The sequence below is a fragment of the Haliotis asinina genome, chromosome 10 (genome assembly GCF_037392515.1).
Source record: "Haliotis asinina isolate JCU_RB_2024 chromosome 10, JCU_Hal_asi_v2, whole genome shotgun sequence".
NCBI classification, from domain to species: Eukaryota; Metazoa; Mollusca; class Gastropoda; order Lepetellida; family Haliotidae; genus Haliotis; species Haliotis asinina.
The window spans coordinates 6240252-6257717 of NC_090289.1; the positions used below are offsets into that span (position 1 = coordinate 6240252).

Genomic DNA, 17466 nt, shown 5'->3' on the forward strand with positions numbered 1-17466 from the left:
CGTGAATGGATGAACTTTTAACACCTGTATATGCATCGGATTCGAGGATCTAGGTCCCTTTGCGATCATTACGAGAATGGCTTCTCCCTAAATGAGATACGGGAAACGTTATAGCAGAACGAGCACCTGCTCATTGGTGTTGGTAAATAGAGAGACCCTAACTTTTAGACAGGTCTCAGTATGCCTTGGTCGTAGTGTTAGGGCGTGATTTGTGGCTGCTGCATGCTTAGAGGTTTTGTGAGGGATGGTCAGTCTAGACCTGGCAAGTTGTTTGCACTGTCTCGGCCCGTGTATAATGTCTGATGAGACAGGCCGATGACGCGGGCTTCCTGACCAGTTTATAACTTAGATGACCGCGTCTGGACGTCCACGGAACCTCAGAGGAACGTTCTTGACCTGTCCCTGTTAGTTTGTGTCTCGAGTGTTGAGAGATTGAATGATAAAACTGGTGTTTGTGTAATAAGTGCTTTTGTCTGTTCTTCAAGGGGAAATACTGGAAAGTCCTCTTCTTATTTCAATACAATACATTATTTATAATTTGTCTGCATAAGCATTACATGTCAAACTGTGTTATTGTATGTCATTAATTAGTTAAATTAATTTGTGTACGTTCGATATGGATTTTGTTCAAAATGTGTAATAGGCACTGGTGTTTAAACGGCTTCATGTTTTCATTTGAAACTATGATTATGTTTAAGTTGCAATTTCAACATACGTATAAGCATATTCTATTGTCTATTAATGGGCAGTGGAAAAGCCCGTTAATTAATGCGTTCTCTCCTCTCGCCAAGGGTTCGGTTCGATTCCTACATTGGTATAACGTTGGAAGTCTGTTTTCGGTCCCCTTGTGTAATACTGCTGTATTCTTGCTAAAGGCGACTGGAAACCAACACTGACTCATTCCGTTGCCCTCTATATCAGACTACAAATTGTAGAAAGGAAACGTTGATAAACATCTGTGTATTGGAGACGACAACACGACCGGGAATGGATAGCAACCGCAACGAAGCAGCTGTAAATAATTCATCTTCCGACTAATCACTTCATCAGACAGACAAATTGAATCCAAAGACTTTACTGAAAAATATAATCTATGAAGCGCACCCAAGATGACACAACATACATACATAACCTATGCCTCTGTCCGCCGTAAACAAAGACGTCAAACCCCTTTAAATAATCAGGTGAAGAGTCGAGTGACTGCACAATTTAGGAGATACGCATACTGTGTTGGAATCACACGTATACAACGAAATTATAATAGATCTATTTTTTATTTGAAACCTCATGCCTCGTTCCGTTTGAAATCCGCAAACAGCTCGATTCATTTTTTTAGCTGTTACAATTTCGTTAAATACGTCCCATTTTCAAACACAGCATGTTTATCTCAAGTCTGCAACAACCACGTTCTTAAGATTTTAAGATAAAAAATAGATACTGTGTTTGAAAATTAGAGGTGTATAAAGTGATTATATAGCCCTGATGACTTTGATTAACCAGTCACAATCCAGTATTTACTGAACCCATCATAGAATTCTCTACATCATGAGCAGGCGTCTATGAATCTCAAACAAACAGTGAGGTTATAGGTGTTACAGTGAGTAGGGTATGAGTGAAACGGTGCACGTCCTGCTCCACCAGAACCACCCCTCACAAACACATACAGAGGCAAGCGAGGTGTTCACCAGTAAAAACAAGGGAACATATGGTAAAAGACAAAATAGGGAATTTTATTTTGCATTAAATTTTCCAACAAGCTTCCTAATCGCAGTCTACCTCTTACATTTTAAATAATAACATTCAAACAATAGATAATACTTCCAATAATTCACGCTCATTACCAAAATGTTTGGGATGTCAAGAATAAAGAATAGAGATGTAGGATCAAAGTAGGCGTGGCGTAAATGGATGACTTAAAGAATTAGGAGTGTCGTGGTGACATCCATTGGTGGACTGTCGAGTGATTCTCTTTTTAACCGACGTCTGTTTTGACTACATGACGTTACCAAAAGACTGCGCGCCTCAGCGAAGCCATTTGTGTTCACGCATCCCAAGTGTTTCCCGACGACCAATTAAAACCGCCTGCCTTTCGTAACAATGTTTTTGGCGCCGTTTAAGAGCCCCCAAATAATTTTAAGGCATGTTTCTACTATGCCACCTGAGACTTCAAGTGTCACTTTAGCCTTAGGGTACATTTGATAACCCATTGTCTGATAAAGGTTCAGTTCATAAATCGCCCAAATCAGTTTAGACATTCAGTTCAACCTACAGCAGTGACGATCTGATTATCTTTGGCTGAAAATTATCTTTCAGAAAATAACCAGTAACAGTTTTACTTTTTGAAATCGTCGCGTTCAATGACGTGCACGTATTAGGGTTAACATATATCATACAGACATAAGAGGACTGTTGGGATAATTGGCAGTTTGTGACAGCTGGGAGAGGCTAGACCAGCCTCTTCGCCATATGGTGACAGCCCACAAGGACTAGAATAATCAGAGATATGCTACAAAAATGTCTTGATTGGATCATTTGCTCGATAGTACACCTCAAGGCCATTATTGAAAGGTTACCTCATAGGACAAGTGGTGCAATCAAAACCGTAAAATGTTAACAAGGTTTTTGTAACGAAACGAAATCGTGGAATTCACTCTGTTCAAGCTCTAGAAGAGACTTAAGTGGAACATGATCGACTTTTTTTTCTCTTTGCACAAATATCTGTTTCATGAGAAGGGTTATTCCTATTTGCAAACACTTTCAGAGCAATTAACTTTATTGCTGGCTTTGTGTATGTTCATAGTTCGAAATGTTTTTTTTTAAATCAAATCTCTAAACATTGCAAAATTTCCTTTTGAAAAACAAATAATTCCGCCTTCTTTCTCATTTTGTTCAGAGCAGTGAAGACAATCCTTGTTAGTTTAATGAGGTTATCAAAACTTCATGTCAGATATCCAGAAACATGAGACCCAAACTTTCCAATTCTTCTCCAAGATCCTGATACCCCTTCAAACATACTGACAAGAAAATTACATGCACGTGCAATACACAAGTCGCGTGTTCCAATCGAAGAGGGCCGCCAACCGCACGGGTGCTAATTGCTTGGCAGGTCAGCGAACATCAACACAAAGCATTCATTAGTTAAATGCCCAAAACAATAGTTTTTGTCAGTTTTTCCTCTCCAGTAGTCACCCCAATGTCTGTGCCTGGGTTGATTTGTTGGAAGCTTTGATCAGAGTAATTAGCTTGGCGACATATGCTGGCGACAATACGGGAGCTGGGCAGCATGCTGTTCTATGCCAATATTTGTATGGGTGTAGGGTTCTTTTCACGCATGGATTTAGGATGGGTCAAAACGATTATTAATTGAAAAAGATGATTATGTGTGATTATAAGCTGGTTATAATTAAAATATATTGTTTGTACAAGTGAGGTGTGTCAGATTCATGTCGAATTTCAAGCCATGGGCTACACGGATTTCAAACAACGATCGTAAGACATAATGATATATTTTGTGTTACAAAATGGCTTTTGAATAAAAGATTTGTGATCGTTTATCGAGGCGTGACTTATCATGCATTGTTCTTGTTTATGTTTACAAAAGCGGTGTCGTTTTTGTTGTGTTATCTAGAAATGTTTCATTCGTTCACCTCACTGAACTTTGCACGCAATGTATAATAAATGAAATATATACGTCAATGGCATTGTTACTGGAACCTCACAGCACCATGTAAACAAGTAAGCGTTGACGTCTTTTGTGTATTCATGTATATTTCTAGAGACATGCACTCAAATACCCTGATTAGGCGTTAGAATACATATCATAACTATTTCCAAATCATATAACCACATCAGAACCATCAGCTTAGATTAAGATCGTTAGTAAATTGCAATTTCTTTGATGAATTTCGTCGCCGTGTGTCAAAAGGTACCGATTGAGGGATTTATTCACTAATGAAATCAAACCTTTTATGAAAATCAGCGAGAATAGGCTTGCTTAATCTGTGTTTGGATTCTTTCGGGACGCCAAATGCCTAATTACTATGTCCCTTTCTTCTCACAGTCAGGCAGGACTTTTGCCCACTGAGGCAACAATGGCGCATTCTCTTTGCTATCGCACTGGGTAAAATAATGATGGCTTCCACTGCCCATCTATGAAAGGGCGAAGCATGGCTTCTTTGCAAACGTCCATTGGGCAACATATCCTTTATGAGGCGAGCTGAAAAGCGTCATCGAATAGAAATACTGTTTTTACATGCCTTGAATAAGAATGTATTGATCTTCGGCTGTAATTCTCTTTTGCTCTTTTGTGGTGCTTGTTGAGTGAAGTTTTCATCGGCATACACGAAAGTTCCGAAAGATTTTCTAGACAATAGTCAGCTTCCTCGCTGTCTTGTGGTGACAACGCTACAAGCATCTGTGTGTTATTGTACACTGATTGTCGATAGCGACGAGAGGGAAGCGAGTGCATCAACACTACAAGAAACGCACGCTGCGCTCCGCAGCGTATACAGAAAGCTAGTTTAGCACTGGATGACGTACATTCACACAAATTATCTTGGTAATTATTTACACTATGTGGAAGCTTCAAACCATAATATTGAGAGTGAACCTGAAAAAGTCTGTATTCAAAGCATGTTGTCTGTGTGTAACTATTGTTTCTTGTTGATGCTAAAAGAAGGGTAAGTGCTACTAGAACTGTTCATATTCTGAAGAATGGCGTGATATTTCATATATTTGCTGTCTCCGGTTTACATATTGAAATGATTTTCCTACAAATCAAAGAAAATATCATGATATGTGACATTAACACACACCCTTAACTACTTAACTCCGAACTACCCAGATATTCCCTTTCTGAGACGGAGAAAGGATAGGTGTGTTTGCCAGCACCACCAAATTCAGTTCAAATTCATGGAACACCGTTTGTTTTCACTTCGATAACATTTCCCAGTATCTCAAATGAATTCACAAGACAAGAGGGATGACCTTTCCAGTGGTCAGTATTTCCACTATGTAGAACAATATCACTCCAACTCAAACGTTGTTTGAAATCACAAAAGGTCACAAAATCCAAGGCCTTAGTGAAGATTTCAAAAAGTATCTCGCAGACATTTCCAATTTGAGGCAAGAGTTACGATAATGATTAGTGATGACTGAAATCCCAACCTACATAATAGGTTATCATGTTGTTTTGCATGAAGGGTGCCATGAGGACAGGTTATGTATGACTTACGCTTTGAATTTAGACAGAGAGACAGCGGGGGCACTCTTTCCAAACACTTTCAGTTTCTGAAGAGATCACGGAGGCGTCCATTCATCACACCAGAAAACAGGTTCGATTACGAATATAGGCAGAGTGAATGGATCTCTTTTCGTGTGTCCCCAATCTCGATTCCGCTGGAATATTACTAAAAGCGGCATAAAACCATATCTGCTAATGTCCTGCAGCAGTTGAACCAAAGTCACTTACTCCGGACCACCAAATTTCTTTTCTTCTCAGCACGTCAATGAACACAGCATCTACCATCTCCTTAACCTCAACCTAAACGGCAAACGTTTGCATTTACAATTATTTTGACAAGTCCTTTTATGATAATGAACTCGACTTGACTATGTCTGAAAATACCTTAGTCCTCGTGGATAAAGAGGTCACCCTACGGTTGACATATTGTGTTCGGGTGTAGCAACTCACGCTTAATTTAAATGCATTTATCGTGTCACAAACCACTCATGCTAATTTCGCGCAATTTCTATGCCCCCTTCTCCCGTACCTATTAGAAAGCCATATTAATCTCAGTATAATAACACTGAATGTGTGATCTTTCCATTGACGCTGTCACCTGCCGGTACTGGAGACGGGTGTCGGTCACGTGACTGTCACGTGATGGCATTACCAGCTGACCACCTAGTGAGAGGCGTGCGTGAGCGTAATGGACGTAGTATAGAAAATGGACAGTGTCCAGTAGATGCACTTGACCCGTCAATCAGTCAGCCCAGGTGTCCTCGCTGCTGAGTAAACTATGTTGTAACTATAGGAATAATCTCGTTACACTGCATTACAGCTGTTCATCCAGTTTGCAACTGAGATGCGACAAATAAAAACAATTTCAGATAATTCTGGCACAAATGAAGTTTTCTTAACGACACGTTGTTAATCTGTACTCAAAATGAACTTTTAGAAGACATGGACAATACTTCCGTTGCTAGGTGACTGTCTTTCTTGTTCCCATGTAAATATGTACATGATACATATTGCTGTATTAATCAGCGCACAAACCGTAATTATATAATGCAAGTGATCATCATCATTTGGATATAGTTCTTGTCATATCCCTTCCGTATGGTTAAAGTATTCAGGATGTCCTGCACGCTCTGTCTACATAAGAACCGGAATATAGAAATGTACTGGTATTAATGGGAAAAGGCCAGTCGTATTTCAGTCAAAACTGATGCAAACAACTTCTTGTGTTCACTCTCCAGCCAGTAAATCTTGACGTAAACGGCAATGTAATTTGCCATGGGCCGTTACCAGATTGACTGTCGGGCCTTCGACATCACCTTTGTCAAATAACATACTGTTTTGCTCCCGGGAACTAACCCCCGCCCCCAAAGCCTTCCTTAGGCCTTAAAAAGTCCACCCTTGCCCCTAAAGCATTGGTGCCGACCTTTCAGAGCATGTGTCTGGCAGTCAAAGATGACCCTATGTTACGACGAGCCTCGGCAGGGACAATTGATTCGATTTGGATGCACAGAATAGCGGTGAACAACAATCAATCAACCCCAGCTCTGAGACTGATGATCTTTTATGCATTTGCTATTGACTTTCGCCCCTTGTTCCCTAGTGTTAGTTAGATTTATTGAGCCCTTAATGCGAGAGACCCCTACGCCCATTCACAATAAGCTTGGCAAACGTTATCCGCATAGTAATTCAAGCCCTTGAGGATTGAAGGGGACTTTCTGGGGGGACTACTCAACGTGGTCTGTGATTCCTTTATTTATGAGTGTCCGAGAACTTTATAGATTTCTCTAACTTGATGCGCATTTCAGTATTTTATAGACATGATTTAGATGTAGTATTACCATGCTGAGACTGTAATGAGGACTGAACGAGCCGTTGCTTGGCGGAACATAATTCTTCAGGTTTCTCAAAACAGTATTATGTTTGTTATCTACGATGAAGGCATTGGGGTCTGGGGCAGACGTCGATGACGTTTATTGTACAGATCACTTTTTGTTTGGCTTGTATGTTTGTTCAAAGGATTTGTGGGAAGGCGCTTGATTTGTTTCCAATGTGATTTATTATGTTTTATATGCCTATGAATTGCATTACGATATGAAAAATATTAGTTAAGAGAGCTGTTCTCCCAAAGGTCTGTACATCATTATTTGTTTCAATGTAAAAATGACAAACAAAAAAGTATTTCACAAAACAAATGTGGCATCAATTTCCGCTGTAAGACGCCCTGAAATAACTTCTCAAACGATAAAATCTTTTAAAAATGCATTTTATCTACGCATGTAGCATTTACTTCATCACAGAGAAATGATTTCTTTCCAACATAGATTTGATTAACAAATATGTTTGTTCAAAAATACTTTTTGTTCTGTATGAATAACACGATAACTATTGCCGAATATACCTGATACTTTTCCTCTGTGGATGAACTCGGTAATACTAAATGTGATGGTCTTACAAATCACCGTAGAACAAAATCATTTAGTGTTCTTGTAATTCTTATTCTCTTCCAACACTTCCTAGGCGTGTATCAGTATATCTCTCTCTCGGTCGCCACAAAGTCGTTAATACCAGACAAGATTGAGGGTGCAGATTATGACAAGAACGGATGAAGATGGATCGCGGCCTGTCAGTTTCAGGTGAAATGTGAAAGTTTGACAGACATTACTGAAATCAGTTGCTAATATGAACGTGTCAGATTGTTCATTACGGTAATTGCGATAGACCACAACGATCTAATCAACACAGTAATAGACTTATTAAGTTCTTCTTATGCATTCTTCTCATTTGGACATGGAGTGGTTAATGTGGACATACCGCCGTCTGGTGACAGTATTTTTGTCAAATGGAGAGTTTGTTCTTCTCACGAAAACTATCTTGTACGCATTAAAGCACAGATGCTCAATGAGAGATCGACTGGCAAAGGCTTTACCACTTCTGAAACACATGTACTTTTCAAGATGTTTCATTGGCCTCTTTGATGTTTTGCCTCTACATTTACACATGACAATTCTAACGTTTAAAAATATGCCTTCCTCATAAATCAAGTAATAGACACACGCACCTTTCACCCAATCTTCGTTGTTAGTACTATATCAGTTGTTTATTCAATACAAAGTGAAAACCAATCATATTTCTACGAAAATTAATTGCGTGCGAATTTGTTGTTTTACATCGTTGATAAACGTGGGCGTGTGCAGCCACCCTGACTGCTACCACTGCTACAATAATCATCGGGGGGACTATGACAGATTCATCAACAGCATTATGTCGTTCAATGACGGATTATATCAGGACGACCCAATCCAAATTTACTGTCAGAACGGGATTACATTCTTATTCTCGCCTTCTGTGTGCTTCTGCATTTGGGCATATAATGGCTATGGATCTTCATTCAGCGGTTTAATTAGGAAACCATTCCAGAGTCTAGTATTACCGAATCTGAGACCGGTTTGAAGCTTCCCTTAGATTCTGAAGAGCTTTTATTGGCATGGGTCGAGCACCTATATACATCATCCATTAGTCGAACCATCTGTGGCCGAAGTAGGACGGTGTGGGGAACGAAGCGGATCCGGAATCGGTTTAGAGGATTGAAATGACGTTGATAATCATAACCGTGAATGTCTGTCTTGGCGACCTTTGACTAAGTGAATTCGAAAATGTGGAATTCAAATGGAACTGTTTTGTTTGGGATTGTTTTGCATGCTTTTTCGTCTACCCGTAATGATTTTGCTACCTGAGATGTAGTTCTTCTGATTAATGGCTTTCTTTAATTATTATATGAATATTGCAGAATGAATCAATTCTGCGTACAGTTGTTGCTGGGATTATAAACGAGAAGTGTTATTCATGAATAGTATTGTAAAGCAAGGCCCAGTAGCATACACAGCCCAGTGCAATGAAAAAGAATGAGAGAAAAATCCATGATTTATACAAAGGTAAGCGAAATGGGCAAAACGCTTTTATAAATGGCCACAATCTCATTACACAATATAATATAAACCTCAGCTGATATTTTGATTTATTGAAATATAATAGGAAGGATCGATACAGATGGGACATAGCATTACGTCTATTTAACCTTCAAAACATAATTGGTAAAAGAAATAATTGGGCACGTGTTGCTTTGTAGTCAGAACAGAGGGCGATTTAATCACGTCTACGCCCTTCCAATATGTTACAAGGCTGGCGTTTTGCACACAGACAACGTTTCTAGAAGAAAAGCAGATTTTCTGTAATCGCCGTCATCATTGTCATCATAATTTTTATTTCTTTTTATAGTTATCAAGATTATCATAACAAAAGTTTCAAATTTTGAGGAGGATCAGGTGGTTCTAGCATAGTTATACCCACAGGACGTGCCAGCCCTTCCAGGCCCAGTTATATAACGGGATTGGAACTCCAAAACATAAGCACACACTTACGATCATCGTAGGGATGAGCATGAGGTCATTTTGTTGAGAGAGGCTCAGTATCTGAAAACATCTCCGCACAGAGAGGAGGTAAAGTGCTTCCAGGAATCAATGTCTACTGCAACCTCCTAAACGAAGCAGTTCAAAGACTATCTTGACAGCAGCCGAATATACTGATTCATATGAAACGATGAAAAACAACTAATGAACTGTCTCCATCGCTTCACGGATCAGTAAAAACGACAAACCAAAACATTTGCAACAAACCACAATATAATTCATTAGACATTCTATAATTCGCGTTAATAACACAAAGGTGGGCAATATTTTTTTGATGAAATGCTGAGTATGCTCATGAAATAAGAGCGCCATCGCTTTTATTTATACCTTTGAGTCTTATCCTTTGTCTTGATTATTCTCGATTTTATTTCGGCATTGATATCTCTATAGACTTCATAATGCCATGGAGTGTTTGATGGGAAAACCGCCTGTCTAAGTTACCCACGCCGACATCGTATGCACTGTTACCAAATGCAATCGGCTATTCAATTATTCTGTAATGAATGTATAAACATAGCGGAACGGATAAATGTTCTTCAGTTCTTCCCTTGGCTGGATTTCAGATTGCATGAATGTGAATGGGGTGTTATTTGTTTATTGGATCCGTTTGAAATATCACTATCAACATTTACAGAGATACAGGCACGGTATGTTAATCTCCACCGGGGCCTTCCTTTGCACAGTATTGGCCCTGTTCTGTACTTGTAAAAGTGTTATTTTCGAGTATAATGATGTATGTATGTTGAATCAGATGTTCTCGTTCATCATGACATCTTCGTTTGAAAAGTTTCACAAACATTTGCTGTTGTTGTCACACTCAATGACGGCTCGTTTGTTTAGTTACCTGGCATGGTCGAAATTTACAAGAATTGTCATACTTGCCAATTTTCAAAATTGTTAAAATGATAAAGGATTTCCAGATATTTCTGTTAGATGTTTATCTACCGTGTGTGTAATCTTGAAGCATGCTGGAGTAAATGTGGCGTTCTGTTATTAATTAATTGTGCAGCTACATAGGGATATACTAGAAAAACATTTGTTTTTCATGGGTGTCAATGAAATTTAATTTTGAATGGATTGTGAGAATAAAATAAACCTTTTTACATGAAAGAAACAAAACGTAGTTCGACCAACTGAAACTTAAACCAGTTAAATCGAAGTCCTCTGGACAAATGAAAACATCGAATGATCAGTAGTTACATATAACACGATGATATTAAATTAATGTGTAGGTGAGAGTTTCAGTGAAGTTCGAGTTAGCGAGGTTTTTCTCTGTATGTCGACGTTCTTAAAGTCTCGCCACACCAGCAGTGATGCCGTATATATTGTCCTCAACAAATGCGGACTAAACCAGTCATGCCGACTGTCAGTGTCTTTGTGCGTTCAACGATGACAACCAAATGCTGAACTGACATCAACTTTGCCCATTAAACTGTTCAGGAAATGTGTGTGTTTTAATACACCCACACACAACCCTGCTTGAAGTCTACATGTACCTGTATTTCAAACATTTATATTGCAGGAAACCCTTACATGAAAGTCAAGGCTGAACAGAAGTCGAGTAACTGCTCCAAGCCTTGCAGTCAACTCGTCTCCAAGCAAGCTGTCTCCGCCTCCAAGTTTGAATATGGAGAAAAAACATTTGTAAACAGTCCATATGAACATGCGACCCCATCACCAACAGGATCCGCATGTTCTTCCGCCTCAGGAAAAGAGTCCGTGTCATCGGGTTCCTACAAAGAATCCTCTTTCAATAACCATACGGAGTTATATCCACCAGGGTCGGAGAGGTATGAGTACCATACAGTTCCTTAAGTTTGGCTTATGCCAACTAAATGTCATTTGGTACCCATAAGCAACCAACACAGGCCAAACAGGTTCTTGTCCGTGTGACCTTTCAAACGCTTTTCCCTTCAAAATTTTAGCTTAATGTTAAACAATGAGGTAGGATGGGATGTAGCGCGTTGAGTTTGACAGCTATTTATTTTTTTATATCCCAGCGTCCCAACTTAATGATTGAGAAAGGTTCAACTTAATATATGAGTACGCTTGGTATTTTAGGTTCCAAGTCTAGAACAAGAAATGTGGTAAACTGTGATAACATACTGCCTCGGGTAGGGGACGCAACTCCGAACAACGCCTTTCGTCGTTTAGGATCGTCAGCTCATGGATGTGATGTATTACTAAGATCTGGCTATATTCCTCTGTGCCACTGCCCATATGCATGTTATATTAGTCGATACGAACACATACAGGAACAACATATCCGTCAATACCGACCCAGCTACACAACGGGGAGGGTGGTCAAGGGCACTTACAGCTTTATGCATTTTGCAGTTTCCACAGTACATCCGACTTAGAAATACTCGAGTCGTTTAACTGGGCATCTGATCTGAACACACGCACCAGATCAGATTTCTGTTCATATCAATGTATTGTGGACAGCATGCATAGCACAATCTGTACACTCTTGAACGTTTGTACATATAAAACAGCAGGCTCAATTTCATTGTCATGATTCCAAATGTGATATTCATTTACAGAAAAAAACAAAAAAACATCAGGGACACGGATACATTAATGCTGCATTTTACAGTTATCGAATCCACATTGGAACTGGAGGCTGCTTATGGTTCACATGCAAATAATATGGGGTGAATTTAGTAGTTTGTTCCTATTTATTCACAACCCACTGCAAGAGGTGAACATATTGCGGACTATTGACACCGTGCACTGACGTAGTATAACCAGACACACAGATGAAACTGTTCTCTATAGAATACAGTAATATAGGGAAATGTCAAGAGAAGCATAGCGTGGCAAATCCGTTCTGAACTAGAATAGATATTTCACATTGCCAATATATTTTTTCTATGATGGGTTGTACGACCACTTCTACGTTCGAGTTAGTTGTCATATTCACAATATTTGTGAGTGTGTTTAAATGTCCACATGGTGCAATACGTGTTAGTCTTAATACCATTTGGATAATTCCACAAAACAAAAATGTTACCCTATCACAATTTCCTGCAGTATATAGCAAAACATCTTCTCTCTTTGTTATTTTCAGTCATTAAATTTTCTTTCAAAAATACATATATGTAGTTCACATGTGAATTGTGTGTACCAAAATGACAATGAACAGACTACCACATGTTCGCTTTCTTCAAGGGAAATTGTAACTAGTCTTTCATAACAGTTCACATGTTTTTTAGCAATACAGACCGACACTTCAAATTCCATCTGCTTTAGGAAACGATGTCCAAGTTAAAGTGGCTATGACAACGCTAATTACACATGTTATAAAGTTGGTAAAACTCAAAACAACTGACCTTTCTTCACCAAGTAAACCTAATTACTAAAACCTAGAAATTTTGTTTCATTTCCAAAAACCATTACCATAATAAAGAGTTTTCAATAGTTTCAGATTCAAATGAAGACATACTCGTATGGTTTCTTTATTAAATGTTCAACTTGAGACATCGAATGATTCAAAATACATTAGTGCCTGAACGCTTGGGAACAGTACAGTCGCTATTGTGTGAGCTAATTGAGGGTCTCTTGCGGTAGCAGGGCAGCACATTATCATTGGTTAGCTAGCTGATTCTGATTCCGTGACTTTTCCTCAGACGGGTTTCTATGGACATTTTGTTCATGTGCGAAGTTCACATCATTGTAAGTTAGGCAGTCGCACAAACTGATAGCAATCCTGTATTCATATCTAAATAACTCCAGCCATAAAACTGCTCGAAGCAATGTGGAGAGCCATCAACACTTCTCCTGCCAGGATAAGGGTGTTGAAATCACGAACAAGCATATCACGGGTTTAAATGTTGTAATTGTCCGAGATCTGATCCTAGCCATTAGGACGGAGCGTTGCAACCACCTAGGGTAGCTTTCAGTCACCGTGGTTACCAGTTTTAAGAAGCGGCATCTCTGTGTGAAATTGAAATCTTCTCATAGAGAGGGAGAACGCGTGCGATTGCTCAAAGGTGTAATTTGTGTTAATAGTGGATATTGTAAAAGCTATGATTTGGAATCACGGGGCGAGTCAGAGCATGGATGTCGCGATGGTTTCTCTCCGGGCCATGCCGCCTCTGTCAGCTCTCGCTTTTTCTCTATTTGTCAAGCAGGCAAAAGGGCAGATTTGGCTTCAAATTGCAGTATGGGAGAGTGTCTTTGGAATTTTCTGGACCATTAATATAGTTTGATTGCACTCTCGATTCGAGGGATCTCGCGGTCCTGACGTGGGTTGTCATCACTGCCCCCGGCTACGTAAGAGAAACTCCGCTGCTGCTTGCATCCATTTGTACATGTGTGCGGCTTGCTTAAAAAAAACAAGTAATGGAACACGTTTTGGGTGACAGTTGACGATCATTCCTATTTATTATCCGTGTTTCTTTGGTTTTCAATAATTCATAATTGAAAAAATTACCGACAAGGATTGAAAAACAAGACACAAATGACGTACAGTTTTTGCATGTGCAAATGACGAGGACTGTTTTTTGAGGATTTCAAGAATTTTTTCTGCATATTTTTCTGCACTTTTGTAGTGCAGTTTTCAGCTGAAATATTTTATTTTGAGATAGTTATCTTTGGTTTATAAACAGTTACTGATGAATGACGAAGTGTTAGATAAGTCATTTTAAAGTGAAACGTTTGATAATTTATCAAAAGTATTTTGTCTATCAATTTATTGTCCTGTTCATATTGCAAGGCTATGAATCAGTCAATACAATTCCCAAATGTCTAAATCCCGTCGTATGAATATATAAAAGCAAGGAAACAAATGTCAAAGGGGATACATTTATTTATTTTGCTTTCATCTTGTCCTAACTTGCTACAGAGATGAAGGCATTACAATTGTCATTCAGTGAGGATATTTCTCAGGGACCATTCATAATCTGTCCTCCAGATTTTTTACAACATTTAACAGCTGTAATGGTGCTAAAATAAATATATACTCATTAAGTCACAAATGTACACTCGACTTTGCATTTAGCAGAAATTTCTTGTGAATGTGGAAAAGAATTTGTCGCTTTCATTCACATCATTTTTGTGTGTCCGACATAGGAGTATGGACACCCTTCAGTGAGCTTTGTCAATTCAGAGACAGCAATTCCCAGGAATCTGTCCTCTATATTTTTCACAATCTGATTCACCTGTGTAGAAGTGACGACACTGAATACAATATACAAACGTCGATGGTAGTTGGGTAGAGCTCATATATTTTATGTGTTCTATTTCTAGATAGTTCTATTAGCAATACTTAGAAGTATAAAATACACGAATACCCTAAGGAATTGATGTATGTGATATTCTCATCTGTACATATTTCTTAGAAGAATATTAACATTCTGGCTGAAAAATATAGCTTTTGCCTGTGGAAGATTGTAATTGTGCTGCAACGGGGAAGTCTCTACATTCGCTTTTCTGAACCAACACTGCATTTGCATGCCGCGAGCACAGCCATAATGTTACTGTATTTTTGACACTGCGTATTACTTTAATTACTGGTTACGATGTCACGGTATAAGATGCAATGACAGATCTGAGGTTGTTCGACCACTGCCTTTTGAGCCTGACAGGACTCAAGCTGGTACAAGAAAGATCTCATTTTAACTTCTGGAACAAAACAAATGTTATTTTGATTAACGTTTTCATTAACAACATATAATTCGGGCAATGGAGATTATAAAGGGAAGTATACAATGCTGTATTGTTGTTGTTTACGCCAATATTATTCCCATATGGCGGCGTTAAACGTATACGGGTATGCCTCCCGAGGACGAATGTAATAATTTGTCACAGACTGCAATATGTAAAAATATATACTAGAGTAACGTCTCACAGACAAGCATTCAATTGAGATATTTACTCCACGTAAACAAATATAAAATCTGAATTTTTAGGATGCCACTTGACGACCCCTACTGACCATTAGTCAGGTTGTCATAAATCCACGTTGTAATTCTGAAATACCTATTTCACCAATTTGAGATAAATGACAAATAGCTTCTACTGTAAGGGATACATGATCCCGTTTCAGGATAATGTCTAGACGTCAAAATAATTACACCATGCATCAAAATACGTTAGTGCTTAGCGTGATCAACAACTGTTAATTTGGAACATATCACAATATACTAGTCAGTCGGTCATGAATTATTAATCATCGTAATATGACAGAATCGGTCTGTTCTTGACGTCTGTTGAGTTGTTTATTGTAGAATATAATTCCTATTTTGACTTGTATTACATGTTGTAGTGCTGTGTCAGGTGAAATTGCCCTGCCTGTGCATGTGTTGTGACGGGTACCAGCAATGGGGCAGGATACGCTCACGTGATTGAGAACACATGGCCTCTTGATTATTTTACGTATGAACATATTTGTGAGCGAGTGAGTGAGTTCAGTGTTATACCGCACTCAGCAATATACCAGAAATATGACGGCGGACTGCAAATAACTGAGTCTGTACCAGACAATCCAGTGAGCAACAGCATGATCACCGATCGGCGCAACTGGGAACCGTGTTATCGAGCCTGACTACCCAACCCCGTTAGTCGCCTCTGACAACAAGCATGGGTTACTGAAGATCAGTATTCACGGGTGTATTTTTATGGTATGATTGGAATAGAACATTGGACTTTCCATTTGTCTAAGACTTCTTTTGATTGATTTTGTGTTTCATCCAGTTTATTTAACACACCAACCCATGGATATTTATACTGTATATAATTGACCCTGTGTATTGTCATCTAAGGATTCTGTTAAGGCAGTTATTTAGCATACATATTTATAACATTCAAGAAAATATATACACGAATATTGAACGTGTCCTTTAATAATTCAAATACTGTATTCTGTACACACCTCTGTATTTATTCTGCCAAATTTTATCTTGAATTCACTTTTATCACATTAAAATGCGGTAACAGGTTCGAAGTCAATAAAGAATTCGAATAACGTGAATCAAGCCATTTTGGCTCAAGAAAAGTTCTTATTCTTACAGTGATGATCATGTTGGATATCAACAAACTGTAAGTTGGTAACAAGGGCACACGAAAACATTCTTCTGAATTTGCTCAATGATTCAATGTGGAGTTCACCGTCTAGTTTGAAAGTATTTCATCATATAACCATTTGCAGGAACGCGTGTTTGTACCTGTTTCAAGTGTTTGTGCTAGTCCTTATTTCAACAAAACCGTATTTGACGTAAAGTTCCATGTTTCAGGTATCAGCGGTCTCATTCGGAACCAAGCAGCGGTTACACTACCCCTGAGCCCCGCCCACAAGCCTTCCCCCACCCCCCTCCAGTGCTGCCCCATCCCTACCATCAACAAATGCTGAAACACGACTATGAGCGGAACTACGACATGGGAAGGAATCACGGGTACCCATCTGCCCCAGTCGCTCACTCGGGATCTCTGGCCATCAAACAGGAACCACGGGAAAGTTCCTTTGATGGAAGTCAGTGCTGTGGTAAGTAGTACTTCTATAACTGACTCGGTTACGGAACATGCTTATGAAAGTTTGTTCTTAATATATAGCCCTAAATAGACAAAACAATCATCACGTACTCGTGGATTCCAATGTGTAATCTCCATTCAGTACCATATTCATCCAGAATCCTGTAGATTCATGCTAAAAATATCCGTCCTATCAACGTATATTCTTGAGCAAGAAACTGTCTGTGCAAAGCAAGAGATACACACTTTACTTGTGGACTTTTGATGGGAAATGGGTGGAGGATTGTG

General features: G+C 39.0%; 1 protein-coding gene across 1 annotated transcript in view; it reads left to right on the plus strand.

Moving 5' to 3' along the window:
* The window catches only part of LOC137298977 (ETS translocation variant 1-like), a 73639-nt gene that overhangs the window by 34507 nt on the left and 21666 nt on the right, over positions 1 to 17466 (plus strand). The window contains exons 5-6 of the mRNA XM_067831407.1: positions 11231 to 11498; positions 16944 to 17191. Of these exons, the coding sequence (XP_067687508.1) occupies positions 11231 to 11498; positions 16944 to 17191 (516 nt within the window). The remainder of the gene's footprint in view (positions 1 to 11230; positions 11499 to 16943; positions 17192 to 17466) is intronic.